Consider the following 17,601-nt stretch of genomic DNA (forward strand, 5'->3'; position numbering starts at 1 on the left):
TTCGACCCCGTTGTGATTAATCAACTATTTATGACTCCAATTGTGGAACAACCTCACACATGGGAGGATGGTGATCTGTCGCAGGCAATTGCGTTCCTCACCGGTGGTCGCTGTACTCACTGGGAGCCTTTCTCCCTAACACAGCTCCTCCCACAGTATCTTTGCCTCTACAAACTGTGTGAGTTAAACTGGCTACCTGGATTCCATGTAGATGCAATTCTAAAAAAGCGTCTTCGTTTTCTCTTCGCGTTTGTAAGAGAAAAGCCGATAGACTTTGGTCGATTGGCTTATGACCAGATCATCGAAATGTCTCGTCAGTCTGATGCGGACAAGAAAATTGTTCTCCCCAACTTGATCTATCAGACTCTCAATCTTCAAAGGGACATTTTGGCTCTTCCAGGTGATGAACCCCTAATTGGTCAGCCTCAAAATGTTAGCGGACTCGAGGCGGATCTTTCACTACGTAGGGGGAGAAGAGGTCGTATCCATTCCGATGATTGATAACTATAATTACATGTAATAGCTTCGGTTTCTGTCTGCAGTTTTTTTACAAACTCTATACTACTCCAAGTTCTGTTTTCGGCTAGTACACTAAGTACTTTTTTTCCCTCTGTGTTGTTACTTTATTCGGATATAATATCTACTTTTGTTATTAGTGTTATGCATCTATTTATCAACTATAGGTGTACAACAAACATGTGCTACAACCATAATATATTTAGTACAAAAATCTCGTACACCTCAACACTAGTTCCGTACACCATATCCAAACAAACACAGGTTCATCGGTGTTCTACAATACAATACATTCCAAAATGAGGTTGGTCGTTTTTATCAAAATACAGACTTTCTACATCCTCTATTCAGGGCTTAACTTCCTTGCAAGTGATCTTCTTGTGACATTATTCGAATATAATATCTACTTTTTTTATTAATGTTATGCATCTATTTATCAACTATAGGTGTACAACAAATATGTGCTACAATCATAATATATTTAGTACGAAAAGCCCGTACACCTCAACACTAGTTCCGTACACCATATCCAATCAAACACAGGTTCATCGGTGATCTACAATAAAAATACATTCCAAAATGAGGTTGGTCGTTTTTATCAAAATACCGACTTTCTAGATCCTCTATTCAGGGCTTAACTTCCTTGAAAGTGGTCTTCTTGTGACCTTCCTTAAAACAGTTTGAGCACTTGTTCGGCTTATGTTTTTTGCTCCCCCCCTGATGTAAACAATAAAGTTGGTATAATTGGAGAATTTACTATACGTTACTGAAATTATTGTTCAAAGTCAACACCACAGTCTTACCGGTATCTCTCCTGCTGACAGTTTACGTTTGATTCCTGGTCTTCCCTTCGTTCGTTTGGTCGTTGGTGGATAAAGATCAACCGTTAGTATTTCGGCTGGCACTTCAACATCCTTTGGATCCGGAACCGGAAGTATGATACCCCTAACTGTTTCAGCCCATGTCTCTTTGAGATGGTGTTTGCAAACAAACATGGTGTACTGCATATTACGACAAGAAGCAGCAGCAATGGCATGTCGGCATGGCAAACCAAGATTTTGGAATTCGAGGCAAGTGCAAGTTCGTTTATCCAGATCAACCGTGAAACCAAAATTAGTTGGCCTGTGCGTAACTTCGAATAACCAAGTCGAACATGGCATAACTAGAAGGCCCGTTGACAGCACCAGCTGTTCGACCAGTATCTTTTGAATATTATCTGGAACATTTCCCTTCATCTTACTGATCTCGGTGCGTCTTCTTAAATACCATGTACACAGCTTCCGGCGAATAAACTCGAACAATGCCATTATAGGACTATCACGAGCGGGCAGAAGAGCATTATTCAACGATTCAGCAGCGTTAGAAGTCATCACGTTAAATCTCTCCCCTTTGAAATTTGAACGTGTCCATAGCTTCTTGTCGATCTTCTCCAAATAATCCCAGCATCTCCAATCCGTCAGTTTAATAAGCTCCATTATCTCCTTAAACTCTGAAACTCTGAACGCATCCCCAGCTCTGCCAACCATTGCTTTCTGTTGCAGCCCCTTAAACTTATCATTAACGTTACGCTGGAGGTGTACGAGACAAATACCATGGTGTGCACGTGGGTACCATTTATCTTTCGCTGCGAAAATTGCTGCGCATCTATCTGATATTATACTTAAATCAGAACCATCCTCTACAATAGTAGATAACCTCTCGAAAAACCATGTCCAAGATTATGTGTTCTCGCTTTCCACTACTGCGAAAGCAATCGGGAATACGCGGCTGTTAGCATCTTGTCCGCTGGCACTTAGCAAAACACCTTTGTACTTTCCAAACATGTGGGTGCCGTCCACCACTAGCACCTTCTCAGGTACTTCCATCCATCGATGCATGCTTTCAGGGACATGAACGCATACTTAAACCTTGTTTTTCCTTCTTTGTCTTTTTCTGTTTTAATATCGGTGATTGTTCCAAGATTTGCTAGCTTGAGTACATGGAAGTACTGTGGTAGCATCTTGTATGAATCCTCCTCTGTTCCTTGCGCAGATGCAATCGCTAGTTCTTTCGCTTTCCAAGCTTTCCAGTATGAGCATGTATAGTTGAATTCTGTTCGCAACATTTCCGGAAGTTCCATAGCACGCGGCCCAGAGTAGAGCCTCTCGTATTTTGAACGCAATAGAGCTGCAAGCACTTTGGCTGTACCATGTTTTTTATACTTCCCTCTAACGTCGGCTACGCATACATGATTCAGAATTGCCTTTTTAACCAGATAAGTTGGAGAATCACCGAGTTGAACAGCCACTACTCTCCACTTGCATTCTTTTTCGTAGCATTTCGCCGTCAGTCGGCGTTTGCAATGCCTGAGCTTAAACGTGCACACCTTAGCAATTGCGTAGATAGCCAACGTCAACTTGCACTCCGCTTTGTGCTTGAACGTCCTTCCCACGTATATGTCAGAGTCCTCCTTGCTGAAGTCAATGTCAAGAGGGTTGCAGCTGCTTCCATCCATTTCATTATACACACCATCTATATCATTATATCCATACATATCTGGTACTTGTATGCCTTTCATGAATGCTTCTCCACCCTGAACTTGTCTAGTTGCGGTGACAGGAGGATCAACATCGTCCTCATCTTCGAGCTCACGGTTGTGCGTGTTATATTGTTTTGGGGGAGTTTCGAGACATATGTCACCACTTTCAACGGCCTCTGTTGCTTGATTGGGCGCACAACCAACGTCTGTAGGAGTACCACCACATTATCTCCGGCTTTCGTCAATACTTCTTCACCCTGAAATGCGGCCGGCTGGGGAATAGGAGTGTCAACAACAGCATGATCATCATTATCTTCAGTCACCCGGGTGTGTTTGTTTTTAGATTGAGGGGGCGTCACAAGAACAACATCAACACCTACCTCGGTCTCTGTTACTTTTGTGTCCAATCTAGAGGGTGATCCAAGATCTCTTGCTAGATCGGTGATTTCCACAGAAGAATCGTTATTTTTGGATATATATCCATCTCCACGTGATCGTTGCTTCTTACCATACGCCGATTTTGCAGCCCATGTGCCACCAATACCGCCAGGACGCCGAATACCCTTCCCACCAGACTGTCCACCACTTCTTCCTTTGCCTGGACCTTCTACAAAATCGTCGTCGTCGTCCGTCACGCAATCGTTTCTACAATAATCATGCCAGCCATTGTAGTCGTAATCGCTATCATCGCCTTCATCTTCTGCAGCAACATCTTCGTGAGCTCCTCTATTATTTCCATTCTCCACTGAGACCTGTTCAACACTTAGCGTTCTCGTATCTTCTATGAGAAAGATTTGTTGAGGCAGATTATCTGGCGCCGTTTTTACTGCGCCTCCTTCTTCGACTTTGCCTTCCTTATTCTCTCTATCATCCACTGCCAAGTCATCTCCACAAACATTCCCCTTTTCTTGCTCGCAATTCTCTGAATTAGCCCCATTCCCGTCGTCAAGAGTTTCTCCGCTTTTGTCTTGGTCCTTTGACGTCGCAACCATGCCGCCAGACTGAGAGTTGCGTTTGTAGCGTTCTTCGATTTGCTGAACTTCCATCAAAAAAGCAACATCTTCATCAGGAGGTCGAACAGGTGCATTCATTTGGACCCGTATTACTCGTTCCGACCTTAGAAATCTCATTTCTCCTCCGACACTTTCTCTTAACGTTACGAAGAGATTGACGGATTTGTCTGCCCGGTGAAGCGCCTTGAAAATCCTGAAATCTTTGTCCGTTGCTATCTCGACGGGAGAAGCCACTAGGCCCACCATTTCACTCTCTCCATCATTCAGCCAATACGACATCTCGGCTAACACTTCCCTTCCCAAAAGCCCATACGCAGCTACAATACACGTTTTTAACTCCTCAGCACCTCTAATTCTGGACGAATCGACGGCTCTACCCATTCTATCATTGTCTATCTTGAAATCCCAAGCTCCATCGTCAAACATTATCCACCTCCCAGCCATAACCACAATGCAAGAATTACACAGACCTACGGTCCAAGCATGAGCACCCGTTAGTGTCATTTGCCAAATAGAGGAAGCACACAATTGTAAAAACAAATACAGAAACTTCGAGCTCAAACTCTGTACCTTCGCCGGCGTTGGTCCTGATTTCCTTACTACCTGTGCCACCACTACTTGACCCGACGTTCCGACCACCGCTAATTGTTTCCATCCTTTTCAGTTATGGTGGATAAGCATCGACGGCCTCAGAGGATGGGAATATCTTCTTATCGTAGGGTTGCTTCTTTTAGTTGTACACCAGTTCTTAGTTGCTTCTCACCATTACCCAGTTAGCGTTTTATAACATATTAGTTTAATTAATATTACCACAAATATCAGAAAACAGTGAACGGCGGGAAAAGGAATGGTTAATATTACCTTTAACCTTTGCTACCGGTCACCCAAAAAAATAAAATAAATAAATCTCGAACTCACACGTGCGGAAACTTCTTGGCCGCTTGGGTCGCTAAGTCTTAGGGTCGTTTCGTCTGGGTCACTTTCAAGAGTTTCATGGGTCACGGCCCAGAACATTACGGGTCATAAGGCCAAATTCGTCACCGATTTATTTCTCTCCCCCCTAGCGGCCCGTTTCGACAATAAAAACTTCCAGCGACCCACTTGGCCAATTAAAAACTTGAAGTGACCCTATGTCACAAGCGACTCAAGTTCTTCTATTAAACATTGCCGTTTTCATTAAAAACGTAAAAATACATTAAGATTTAAACATCTATCTTAAAAAATAAAATATAGATATTAACTAAATATAAAGTATAAGAAAGAGAAATACTCAATATATAGAAAAATAAATAATAAGTAAATATTATAAATATATAAATATATGAATTATATATACAATAATAAGTAAATGCACAATTTTAAAAAATGGAAAGAGTACATTAAATATTAAACATCTATCTTAAAATGTAAAATATAGATATTAAGTAAATAGAAAGTATAAGAAAAAGAAATACACAACTTAAAAACAATGGAAAAATTATATTAAGATTTAAACATCTATCTTAAAATATAAAATATATATATTACGCAAATAGAAAGTATAAGAAAAGGAAATACACAATTTAAAAAAAATGGAAAAAGTACATTAGTATTTAAACATCTATCTTAAAATGTAAATCTATCTTAAATTATAAAATTATTAGTAAATAGAAAGTATAAGAAATAGAAATACACAATATAAAGAACAATAAATAATAAGTAAATATATATTATAAGAAACCAGAAGAATGACCAGCTTTTGCAAGTTATTTGGAGGATATCAAGAATTTGAAAGAGAGTTTCATACGATCAGAGATTATTCATGTGCCAAGAACGCAAAATACGAAGGCGGATAGCCTAGCACGCAGTGTCAGGATTCAGCTGTCTTTCGTCGTTTACATGGATCAACATCTCTCAGCTTGGTTTACAGGGTCAATATGAGTCTGTAATGTTGTCGACAAAAAAAAAATAAAAATATAAAAATAAAAAATGGAAAATTACATTAAGATTTAAAAATATATCTTAAAATTTAAAATACAGATATTACGTAAATAGAAAGTATAACAAATGGAAATATACAATTTAAAAAAAGGGAAAACGTACATTAAGATTTAAACATCTATCTTAAAATGTAAAATAGAGATATTAAGTAAATAAAAAGTACAAGAAATAGAAATACATATACAGGAAAATAAATAATAAGTAAATAATATAAATATATAATATATGAATTATATATATAATAATAAGTAAATACACAATTTTTTTAAAAAAATGGAAAAAGTTCATTAAGCATTAAACATCTATCTTAAAATGTAAAATATATGATAAAATTAAATACACAATTTAAAAAAATAGAAAAAGTACATTAAGATTTAAATATCTATTTTAAAATAAAAAATATAGATATTACGTAAATAAAAAATATAAGAAATGGAAATAAACATTTTAAAAATTTTAAAAACTACATTAAGATTTAAACATCGATCTTAAAATCTACATCTATCTTAAAATGGTAGTAAATTATATAAAAATAGAAATACCACATTAAACAAAAAAAATAAAAATGTATAGTTTTACATCAAGAAAGTCCCTATAAAACTCATTATTCCATCAACATCAACCTCACACTATCAAAGAAAACTTCAAAGCACTCGAGCAAAAAAATGGTTTCACCATCAACTCTTGCCGTCCCAAAAATCTTTAATGACCTTGAAGGAGATTTTTTATAACAACGAACTTTTTGTTAGGTGGATTCATTGTTGGGAAACCCGCAACTTTCAAAAACCAAATTTATTCATGGGAATTGAATTGCTTTTCATAGACTGAAAGGTATTCTTACAAATTTAAATTAATCTAATCCATAATTTTATTGTTAATATTCGTACTAACTCTTTTATGATCAAACCATTACAGTTAATAATCATTCAAGCGTTTATCCCGAAACACTTCCTTCTTCGCCGAATCAGGTATTGGTTCATGTTGGTTTAGTATTGTTTTTGGTTTATTAACCGGTTTAGGATGGTCCTATTGTAAATATAATTTAAGTTGGTTTAGCATATATTATGCTTAAAATAACTTAAATTAAATAATAGTAATATTATGCTTAAAATATAATTTTAGAGAGTTTTCAAATATATAATTTACAGAACATTATAGGTGATGAATTTAATTTATTAAATTTGTTTATTACTTAAAACTAAGTTTTTTTAAAAACATACTGAGTTATAAATATGAGTATAACATGAAGACAAAAATATAAATATTTGATTTTCAAGATAAGAAATTTAGCTTTTATTCAGTTACTCAATATATAATATCTTAAAAAACAATTTTAAATATACATAATTTATATATATAGATTAATCTTCCAAACTTAAACTAATATATTATATATGAATAATGTTTTTAAATAAAAATAATTTCTGATTTTAAGAAAATAAAAACAACAAATGGTTATTTTCAAATAATGGATGCAATTTACATTATACTATCATTTAACAAGTATTAGATACTTTTTGATATATCATTATTTTCTATTTCCAGAAAACAATAAATTGTTAAACATCAACACAAATTCAAACATCACAAAAAATATTTACATAAACATTATAATATAATAATTTAATCAAAAAATACAATTAAAAAAAACAATATTCAAAAGAATAGTTACATACTTAATATTTGAAAATCAAAGATATTTTTGCTAAAATTGTACTTACCTGGCCAAGGAGATCGACCATCTTTTTACGGATCGATAGATTGTTGAGCATGTGGTCGATCCGAAAATACTCTGCAGTTTAATTAAACATCTAAAACATTTATTCAAATACTTAACATATAGTTTTGCTAAATATGATAACTAGATAGCCAACAAAATTACAAAAAAATATTTAAATAGTAAAAAATATGTTACTTTAACGTGTTAAAATAAAAATAAATTTTTATTATGACATGCATCTTAACATTTATATAAATATATATCATAACCTAAATATAAATAATTTAACAACTTAAATTAGAAAAAAAAATTAGAAAAAATAAAAATCCCGGGCATAGCCCGGGTTAATCCCTAGTCTTATTATATCTCTATAATATTATTTGACAAGTCAGTTTCCTATGTGTCGCTCTCGCGTTAATTCTTACGGCGGTTGATTACAGAGATACCCTTAATAAACTAAAAATATTATATCTAATTGCCATTATTAAATTTTTATTTATTTTTAATTTAGTTTTCCTTTCCTTTATTATCATTCCAAATAATATATATAATAAAAGTAAGCATTAATTAAACTATAAATTTTTAAAAATGAAATATGTATCAAGAATAATTTGATTTCATAAAGAAGGAAAGTTCACAATAAAAAAAAAGGAAAATAAATATTTTAAAAACGAAAATATATCACATACAAAATTTGATTTCATAAAAAAGGAAAGTTCACAAAAATAATCATAATATTAGAAATATATTTCTTTTAAAACATAATCTTAAATAACATAATATATATTTTAAAAGTAATAAAAATCTAATTATAAGAATAATTTTAGTAATAACAACAAAAAAGTAGATGTAATATAATATACCCAAATAATAATCAAACCGACTAGACACTGTATATCTAAAATCACATGTCTAATTAAAATAACATAATATTATTTATACAAGATCATACATATAAATTATAAAATAAAATAGTAATCAATATTGTAATATATTTATATGTTGATATTTATATCCGTGTATGAGCACGGAAAAATCACCTAGTAAAGTAGTGTTCTCTCTTTTCTCTTTCGAGATACGTCAGATTCCACGTAGGAAAGTCGAGTTACCCCAGCACGACACCTGTCATGGAAGATCGAAACGCACAGTTTCATTTAAAATTGATAGTGAGTTAATGATATTTGGGTCCGAAACCAGAAAAAATAGGCCCATAATGCCTTCAACTCTTCCCGACATACAATTTAGGGTTAATCGGCTCTCGAACTCTCGGATTCTGTATACAAACAATGGCGGTTCTGATATTGCCTAAGACTCGATGATTCATCGTTAATCTTCCCGTTGGACTCTGATCATGTCGTTTTAGTCTCCCTGATTCACCTCAGAACCATTACAAGTCGCATTGATTCAAATCATTAACCAAAACTTAACTCTTCCTTTTCATTACAACCACAATCTTGAATTCAATGAGTCTTATCCATCTTGCATGCGACGATTCTCCCCTATAAAAAGGGTAGGCTTCATTCATGGCTGCCTCATCTGTCATGATCTCTGATTTGAGGCTGACTGTTGATCTTCTAAGGTGGAGGTGTGGGTGGCTGCCGTAGAGTTTTCAAATATGGTTTACAAATTTTTTTTTTGTAATCTGGTTAAATTAAGGGACGTTAAGAGGGGGAAATCCGGGAGAGGTGGGGGAATCTTGCCATTGAGGAGTATCGTAGCTTGAAGAATCACACGAAAATGAAGACTTTTTAATCAAAGAGATGGACATGAGGAGATGCAAGAGGAAGAACATGGAGATTGGGAGGCGGTGGTCTTCCTCTCCACAATCTTGCTAACTTGAAGTCAAATAACGGTCACAAAAATGCTTTCATAAGAGACTCTTACTACATAGTTGTTAGCTACTCTTTTCTGATGCGAGGATTGGGAGGAACCCTTGCTTTAAGATGATGATATGATTGCTACAGTGTGTATGTAGTAATTTTTTATGTATCTAATATGTGTATGTAGTATGTAAGATGATTAGAAGAAAGTAGAGCATATCCTAATTAGTAACTGACTATGTCAATGGTGTTTAGAATCAGAAGAAGACTATTTTGGAGCTCCTTATGATGAGAATCTGACTAAAAGCTTGAAGTAAAGATTGAAGGAGTTTTGTTTCTTTTGCGATGATCTCTTAACTTTTCTCTTTCCAGAAAATAAAAATGAGTTCTACAAGAATGCCAAGTATCTGAGCAAGTTTAGGAAGTCAACGAATCAGAACATTTTTTGTGAGAAGGATGAGATGAAGCAGTGGTACTTTTAAGCAGATGATCATAGTAAACAACTTTTGTGTAGTTTTATCCTAAAAAAAACACGAAACGGTACTGAAGCATACCATGGACTTTATAATTTACACATGCTTTTACATTTTATGTCTTTTCGTTCTCCTTAGAAGATCAAGAGCAAAACAAAAGATGGCTTTTTCTCTAATCTGGTTACGTAAAAACTTAATGTTAACAACAGTTTTATAATTAATCTAGCTCTCAGATTATTGTTTTTATCAATCTCAAAAAAATTATTATATTTTTTCTCTGTTTTTCAATAAATGTTGAGAGCTCTGCGAATCTGTAGAGATCAATTAGCAGTTGTAAAGAAGAGTCCTCTTATTCACGTTTGATATCGTGACATCACTTATATGTAACGACATGGAGTGATTGGTTGTGATTTATCTTACTTTAGTTTTATTTATTTTTAAATCACTAATTTTTACCAATCATGATGTAGTTTTACTTTTAAAAATTAAAGTCTACATCAAGTTTTCTTTTAATTTTACCAATCATGCTTTAGCTTTATTTTTAAAGCTACGATAAAAAAAATAAAGCAAAAATTTTCCTTATGTATTTTAGGCAAAAATGCTACATCATCTTTTTATAAGCTGTAAAATCTGTAAAATTAAAAAATATCTATAATATCAAATAAATTATATAATCATAATAAAACTTTTATAAATATTTTTATTTTGAATTTGAGTGTTTTTTTAATTATTAAGATATTTAAATAATATCACATTTTAAATTACAATAAATTTTGATAATTTATAAAAAAAATATTAATATAAATTATTTTAATTCAAATAAAATAATAATTTTATATATACAACACATATTTAATATATTTTATTTTAAAATATCTACAGCCTATAGCTTACAGCTACAACAAATTTAACTACAGCAAAGTCTCTGCAGAAAAAGTCTACAGTAACAATTTTACAGCTACAACCAATTTATCTACATCTACCACTAAATTTTTAAAGCCACAGTCAAACCAATCATCACAAGTATGTAACCTACAGCTATACACACTAAGTTACAGAACATAGCCGACCTATATATGGCCAAATACTTCTTCAAGGTTACTAACATCCAACTTGAATAGAAAAACACTTAACTCAAGATTTGTATATATAAAAATTTGTAAACCGCTTTTAATTCAAACCAGCTTTCATTTATAAACCAGCTTCTGCTAACAAATTCATGCTAAAGCACAAGATGCATCATGTAAAGTTCGAAAACAAGATGCATCATGTGTCGTTATTCGATTGTTTCTTATAAACTTCGAGATCTGATATTAAATATGTAGTGTACATATTAAATAGGATAATAAGTACTTTTTTTGTTAAAATGTGTGAAAATAATAAAAAAAAACATATATAATTGTGGGATTATATTGACAATGTTGAATGTGTCATTATAATTTTAAAAATAAATAATAAAATACATAGATAAAATTGATGTAAAACAAACATGAGCCTAATACTATTTTAGTTAAATTAAATTAAAGATTTAAAATAAAATTTTAATATTAGTTTATTTACGTGTCCGCCCATAGGACGGGTTTACCCTAGTACTTTTGATTTGATATACGGTATTAGAGGTAATAGCAATACATCTATAATAACATAATCTAATACTTTCTTAGAGTTTTGTTTGATATATAAATGTAATGTTCATGTATCCCATAGAATATGTAAATTTATTCGTGTATACTTGATTAAAATTGATTTTTATATATCTTCATCCCAGATTCAATTTTAAATATTTATTAAAATACTCTCAAATCTAATATTTAGGATATTCAAGTTAGTTATGTTTTTTAATACTTTAATTATTTTATACGATGAAATAGTAATGATTTAAACCCTATCTAAAAACTAACAAACCTTCAAAACTCAGTATATGTAACGAATATATATTTAATTAGTTGATACACACTTACAAATATCCAACAAAAGATTTTTCTGAACCAAATCTAATATACTCAGTATATATTGTACTCTAAATATATACACAAAATAATTAAAGTTATAATTTTTTCTTTGAACAAGAAGTTGGACGATTGTGACTAAATACACTAATCGCATTAATTTATTTAACCGATCATCACTCACTTATCTTTCCCGTTAATTCTTAGATGAATCGCCTAGCCAAGACTAAACTAAAATCACAATGGGGTGATTGGTTGGGTTGTAAATGTAGAAAATTTACTTTATCATTTTGTCTGTAGGATTTTTGATTTAGCTTTAAGTGATGTAGCTTTAAAATTTCCTACATCTAAAAAAATTGGGCTTTAGAAAATAAGATGTTTACAGCCATTTTTTGTGTGTTTTTGCTGTAGCTTTAATTTTTTGGTTGTACCTTTAAAAACTAAGATAAAACATGATTGGTAGTATTTAAAGTTGTAGATGAAAATTAAAGCTAAAGTCACTTCCTACAGCCCAACCAATCACCCCCAATGACTTTTTCCTAAAGGAATTACTTTTCTAAAAAATCTCAAACAAAACTTGATGGCCAATTGAGTTTAAAGTAATACATAATTATATAGTACATTTATGGACTCAAAATTCATTTTCAGAAGAGATTTTTTTACAATTTAGAAATACACATTCAACATATATTGACAAATATATAACACTAAATGTTAAACTACATATTCAATCAATTTATCAAGTAAAGAATTTTTATTACTATATAAATGAAATATAACCGCGCTTAGTGCGGATTCTAATCTAGTTTGGTATTACAAATTAATTAAATAATATAAAATAAAATAAATAATACTAATCAATTTTTAATGGCAGACAAAAATTGAAATTAAAATAAAATAAATAATACTTAATTATACTTTGTAAATAAAACATGAATTTCTGATATTATCTTATATTTTCAATAGTAATAATATTCTATTAATCTATAATTATGTATTACAATTTATTAATCTATTGATTTGTGATTTAACCACAATTGATCCGATGACCCAGTATGATCTGGTTTAGTGTTTGGGTCAGAGCTACTTTGGTCGGACGCAAAGATGCTGATGATCTTAAGGGTTATAAATTCTCTTCAATGATTATTTCAGAAATTTGAATATATTCTTTGTGATACAAATCCACTTTTATCAAGCATTTACTCCACAGCTTATTTATCTGTTAAGTATAACAGAGTAACAAAACTATTTGTCTGAAATTGCTAACAACTGCAGTTTATATTTGTAATATTGACATAAAATCACAATGGGAAACCGAAAACAAACTTTGTTCCAATAGAGATATTATTATACTGACCAAACCTGAAAACAGAAACGGAGGACTTTACCAATACTGGTACTAACAAACTTGAATGTCAAAGTGCAGAGAGAGAGAGAGAGGGGTCAAATCATTGATATCAATCTCTAAACCAAGGCTCACCGAACAACCATCTTGATGATGTATGTTATCTGCACGTTAGGTTATAAACAACCAAAAAATTTGCTTTGAGACAAAACAGATGCATATATATAATCATATAACCAATGGTGTACAAGATAACAAATTCAAAGCGTACCTGATGGAATACATTCTCTCTCTCTCTCTCTCTCAAACAGCTTTTGGCTATTGGGTACAATACAAACTAAAGAGGAAAATGCTCCATATCCATCGAAGGAAAATCTGTTTGCGCCATTCTGATCCCTCTCAGTAAGCTCTTTGCCTTTTCTTTCTCCTGTAAACAATGAATGCCGCCATCTCGTCACTAATTAAGTGTAATAATAGTAAGTATATACTCTTTCCATTAAAAGCACTTACAGGGCCACTGTAATCGAGAAGACGAGTGCAATACACTTCTGCTTCGTCAAACTTCTTGTTGGTCTTCAAATGTGTAGCAAGGAAAACCAAAGCCTCAAACATGTTAGGTCCTTCTAATCCTTCAGCATCCATTCTCTCTAAATCCTTCTCGAAGTAAAATGCAGCTTCTTCATTACGTCCAAGCTTCTGGTGAAGCTTCGCCAGCTGGTTAAGAGCTATTCCTTCCGTGTCACCACAGTTCACAGCTCTTTTGTAACACTTGATGGCTTCTTCTAGCATGTGAAGCTGTTCGCTCTGATAACATTTAGCCATCGCTATCCACAGCCTAGAATCGTTCGGAAGAAAGAATATGGATTTGCGGAAATAGTGGAGCGCATAGAAAGGCATCCCCATCATCTCATACGCTTGTCCTAACCCATACCAAGCTCGGTAATCACAAGGGTTTACATCAACGGCTCTTCGATATGCATCAATGGCAGCAGAAGTGTTCTTCATCTCAACGTATTCATGGCCCATAAGAGTCCACGCAGACAAGTACTTCTTGTTCAGCTTCAAAGCTCTCCGGAAGTACATTACTGCTTTCTCATGCTGCCCCTTTAAACTGTAGTAATTGCCAACGATGCAGCAAGACTCAGGTCTGTATTTATCAGTCAAAAACACCTTGTGTGCAAGGTAACTCAGTGCAGCGCATGCCTCTTTTGCATACAGAACATTGGAATACAAGTCCATATCTTCCACACGATAGGGGTCGTTTCTCAGAAGGTCTTCGAACATGATTTCAACCTGGTCAAACTCCCTAAGGCTATACTGAGCTTTTGCAGTTTGAGCTTGGATGTAATTGCTGAAACTGAAAATGCCTTGCAGGTATTCGTACTTGGCCAAGGACTCACTGTGCATTCTGAGTTCTTGATAAGCACTGCCTAGAAAAAACTCCTTCATCCAGTGACTGTTCAGATTAAGGCTGTTCAAGATCTCGATCGACGTACACAGAGACTGAAGCTCAGACCAGGCACTCCAGTTCCATGGATAGCTGTTCACAGACTCCACGAGGCTGGCACGGGCAAGACTTTCATTCCCTTTTTCTTTAAGAACCACACCATACAAGTATAATCCAAAAGAATCAATCGCTCCAGTCCTCTTCAGGGCTGACAGTTCCCTCTCCAAAGATACCAGCTCACGGTTTATGGCATCACTCTTACCCAAGGGGCCTTCAAGCTCTATCATTTCTTCCTCTTTCCGTTTTTCTCCAGCCTTCATTGGAAACCATAACAAAGTGAATGACATGTTATATACAGTACTATTGGTTTCAACGTAAATAGTATAATAAATTCATAAACATTTGCAAAATGTCAGAACAACTCTGTTGCATACCCTAAGATCCCTTATATTCGTACAACATACTAGTGACTGGTTGGTTTATCAAGGGGAGTATATAGTATAAATAAGCAGCCTACAAGGAACACTCACAAAACATTGGATAGAGCATAGTACCAGATAAAGGGCATAGCAACGCAAGAAAAGAGACTTGTTGCTCATCTGATCACGAAGGACATGTGAAGCACGCCTGTACTCTCGACAATCGAAGTAGGACTTGGCTAAAAGGTAAAGGTCACCATCAATCACCTCGTCTTCTTCTTGAGGTAGAGGAGTAGCTGGTGGTTGAGAGAAGCCAGCGGAAGGTTGTGGTGTTGAAATGGTGCTGAACCTTCTCCGGATGCTAGAGCTTCCTCGCTGGAACCTCGTATTGGAAGGTGTAAAGTTAGATGGGTCTTGCTCTATCCCCACGAGCTGCTCTCCTGCCCTGCAACGCTAACCAAGGAGATGTCGGACCCCAATGAATTACAATTTTGAGTAGTGAAGATTGAAACTTTAACTCACAATATCAAGCACACATCTAAATTAGGGTTTTGAAGAGAGGAACCATTTAGCGGCGGAGTATAGGCAACGGTCACTAAGCTGTCGAATAGCCGCACGGATCTCGTTGCGACAACTCTCTTTCGAGACCATGCTGGAAGCTGTGTTCAGTTGTAAGTATTAGAGAAGGAAAGAATCGAAGAATCTGGTCTTCTACGTCCCCATCCCAATCATATTTTGAAATCAGAGAGAGAAGAGAACACATTGTTTACTGGCCCGATTGATTCAAATTTCGGCTTCAAAGTAGAAAGGCCCATTAGTTGAAATAAGCATGAAAGTAACGCGTTTTACAAAATGGTTCATTTACATAATTAATAATTGTGATTTCAGTGTATCTGCATCATATCGAAAATTTTGGTTGGAAGACTTAAAAGGGATTTTATCGGAGTTAGTATCAGAGAATCAAGCTGCATATATCCCTGGTCGACATATTACTGATAACGTAGTTCTTGCACATGAAGCCTTCCATGCCCTGAAAGTACAAAAGAGATGCTCAACAAATTACATGGCGGTCAAAACAGATGTTAGTAAAGCTTATGATCTCCTGGAATGGAAGTTTGTTGAAGAGGTTCTACGTAAAAAAGGGCTTCTCTGAACGTTGGATTGAATTAATAAAAGCATGCATAACAACTGTGTCTTTTTCGGTACTGATCAATTGGAGTCTTTATGGTAACTTCACAGGTTCACGTGGCATACATCAAGGTGATCCTCTTACACCGTATTTGTTTATTCTGTGTGTGATGTCCTGTCCTCACTCATTCATGAAGCAGAAGTTGATAGAATCATTACACCATTACGGCTATCCATTGGAGGACCGGCTATATCACATCTGCTTTTCGCAGATGATTCACTATTCTTTCTCAAAGAAGATCTAAATAATGCTGAAGCACTCCTCAAGATATTCAAAGTATACAAACGGGGATCAGGTCAACTCATAAACCTTGATAAATCAACTATAAAGTTTGGTTCGAAGGTTTTTGATCATACACGTTCAAGTATTCAAGTCATGTTGAATATTCCAAATATTGGAGGTGGAGGAAAATATTTAGGTCTCTCCGAACAGTTTAATGGTCGGAAAAGTGAGTCTTTCAAATACATTAAAGACAATGTGCATACAAAAATTCATGGCTGGCAGACAAGATTTTTATCGACGGCTGGGAAAGAAATATTACTAAAAGCTGTTGCTTTTGCAATGCCAGTTTTCTCGATGAATGTTTTTGAACTTCCGATGCAAGTAGGTTTTGAACTTGATAGCATGATATCAGGATATTGGTGGGGATCAACAGAAAATCAAAGGAAACTTGCTTGGGTATCTTGGAAGAAGATGACCTTCTCTAAACAGGACGGTGGAATGGGTTTTAGGGAACTACATAAATTCAATCAAGCGTTACTTGCTAATCAAGTTTGGAAAATTATGCATCGTCCAAATAGTTTGGTTTTCAGAGCACTAAAACACTGTTATTTTAGAAGAACTGAGATGTTACAGGCGGGGAGAGGTTGCCAACTTTCTTTTGGATGGCAGTCATTATTATTTGGAAAACCACTTCTTGTAAAATGAGTACAACAGTGTATATAGAATGGAGTCAACACTGTAATCTCTGATAACTGGATTCCTACGAATCCACCAAGATCTCCATTCTGCTCCCATACACGAATCCGATATTACCGGTACAAGTTCTTATTGATCGAGAAACTAAAAAATGGAATCAACAGGAGCTTATGGATCTAATTGCTCAAGAGGACCATCATTTGATAAATAAGATATGTCTACCTAGTGACAATCTTCATGATTTAATTGTCTGGCCTTATACAAGAAATGGTGTATACTATGTGCACTCATGAT

The 17,601-nt window shown here is 34.3% G+C and overlaps 1 protein-coding gene across 3 annotated transcripts; it reads right to left on the bottom strand.

Moving 5' to 3' along the window:
- Positions 1-13,226: 13,226 nt before the first annotated feature.
- LOC106419806 (anaphase-promoting complex subunit 8) lies at positions 13,227-15,990 on the bottom strand. 3 transcript variants are annotated; one of them, XM_022712879.2, is made up of 5 exons: positions 15,766-15,990; positions 15,336-15,645; positions 13,845-15,095; positions 13,606-13,761; positions 13,227-13,498 (listed from the first exon to the last, which is right to left on the bottom strand). In XM_022712879.2, the coding sequence occupies exons 1-4, from the start codon at positions 15,849-15,851 to the stop codon at positions 13,672-13,674; spliced, it is 1,737 nt and encodes a 578-aa protein (XP_022568600.1). In that variant the 5' UTR covers positions 15,852-15,990; the 3' UTR covers positions 13,227-13,498; positions 13,606-13,671. The 3 variants fall into 3 exon arrangements, with proteins under 3 accessions (XP_022568600.1, XP_022568601.1, XP_048632967.1); XM_022712880.2 differs by having other exon boundaries at positions 15,336-15,653; positions 15,766-15,970; XM_048777010.1 differs by having other exon boundaries at positions 15,723-15,940.
- Positions 15,991-17,601: the final 1,611 nt, after the last annotated feature.

The sequence above is a fragment of the Brassica napus genome, chromosome A1 (assembly GCF_020379485.1).
Source record: "Brassica napus cultivar Da-Ae chromosome A1, Da-Ae, whole genome shotgun sequence".
NCBI lineage: Eukaryota > Viridiplantae > Streptophyta > Magnoliopsida > Brassicales > Brassicaceae > Brassica > Brassica napus.

Coding starts and splice junctions, on each gene's coding strand:
- LOC106419806 (XM_022712879.2), bottom strand. CDS start 15,851: ATGGTCTCGAAAGAGAGTTGTCGCAACGAGATCCGTGCGGCTATTCGA. Junction 15,096..15,335: donor GTTGCTATGCCCTTTATCTG/GTACTATGCTCT, acceptor TTTCCAATGAAG/GCTGGAGAAAAACGGAAAGA. Junction 13,762..13,844: donor TTCTCGATTACAGTGGCCCT/GTAAGTGCTTTT, acceptor CATTGTTTACAG/GAGAAAGAAAAGGCAAAGAG.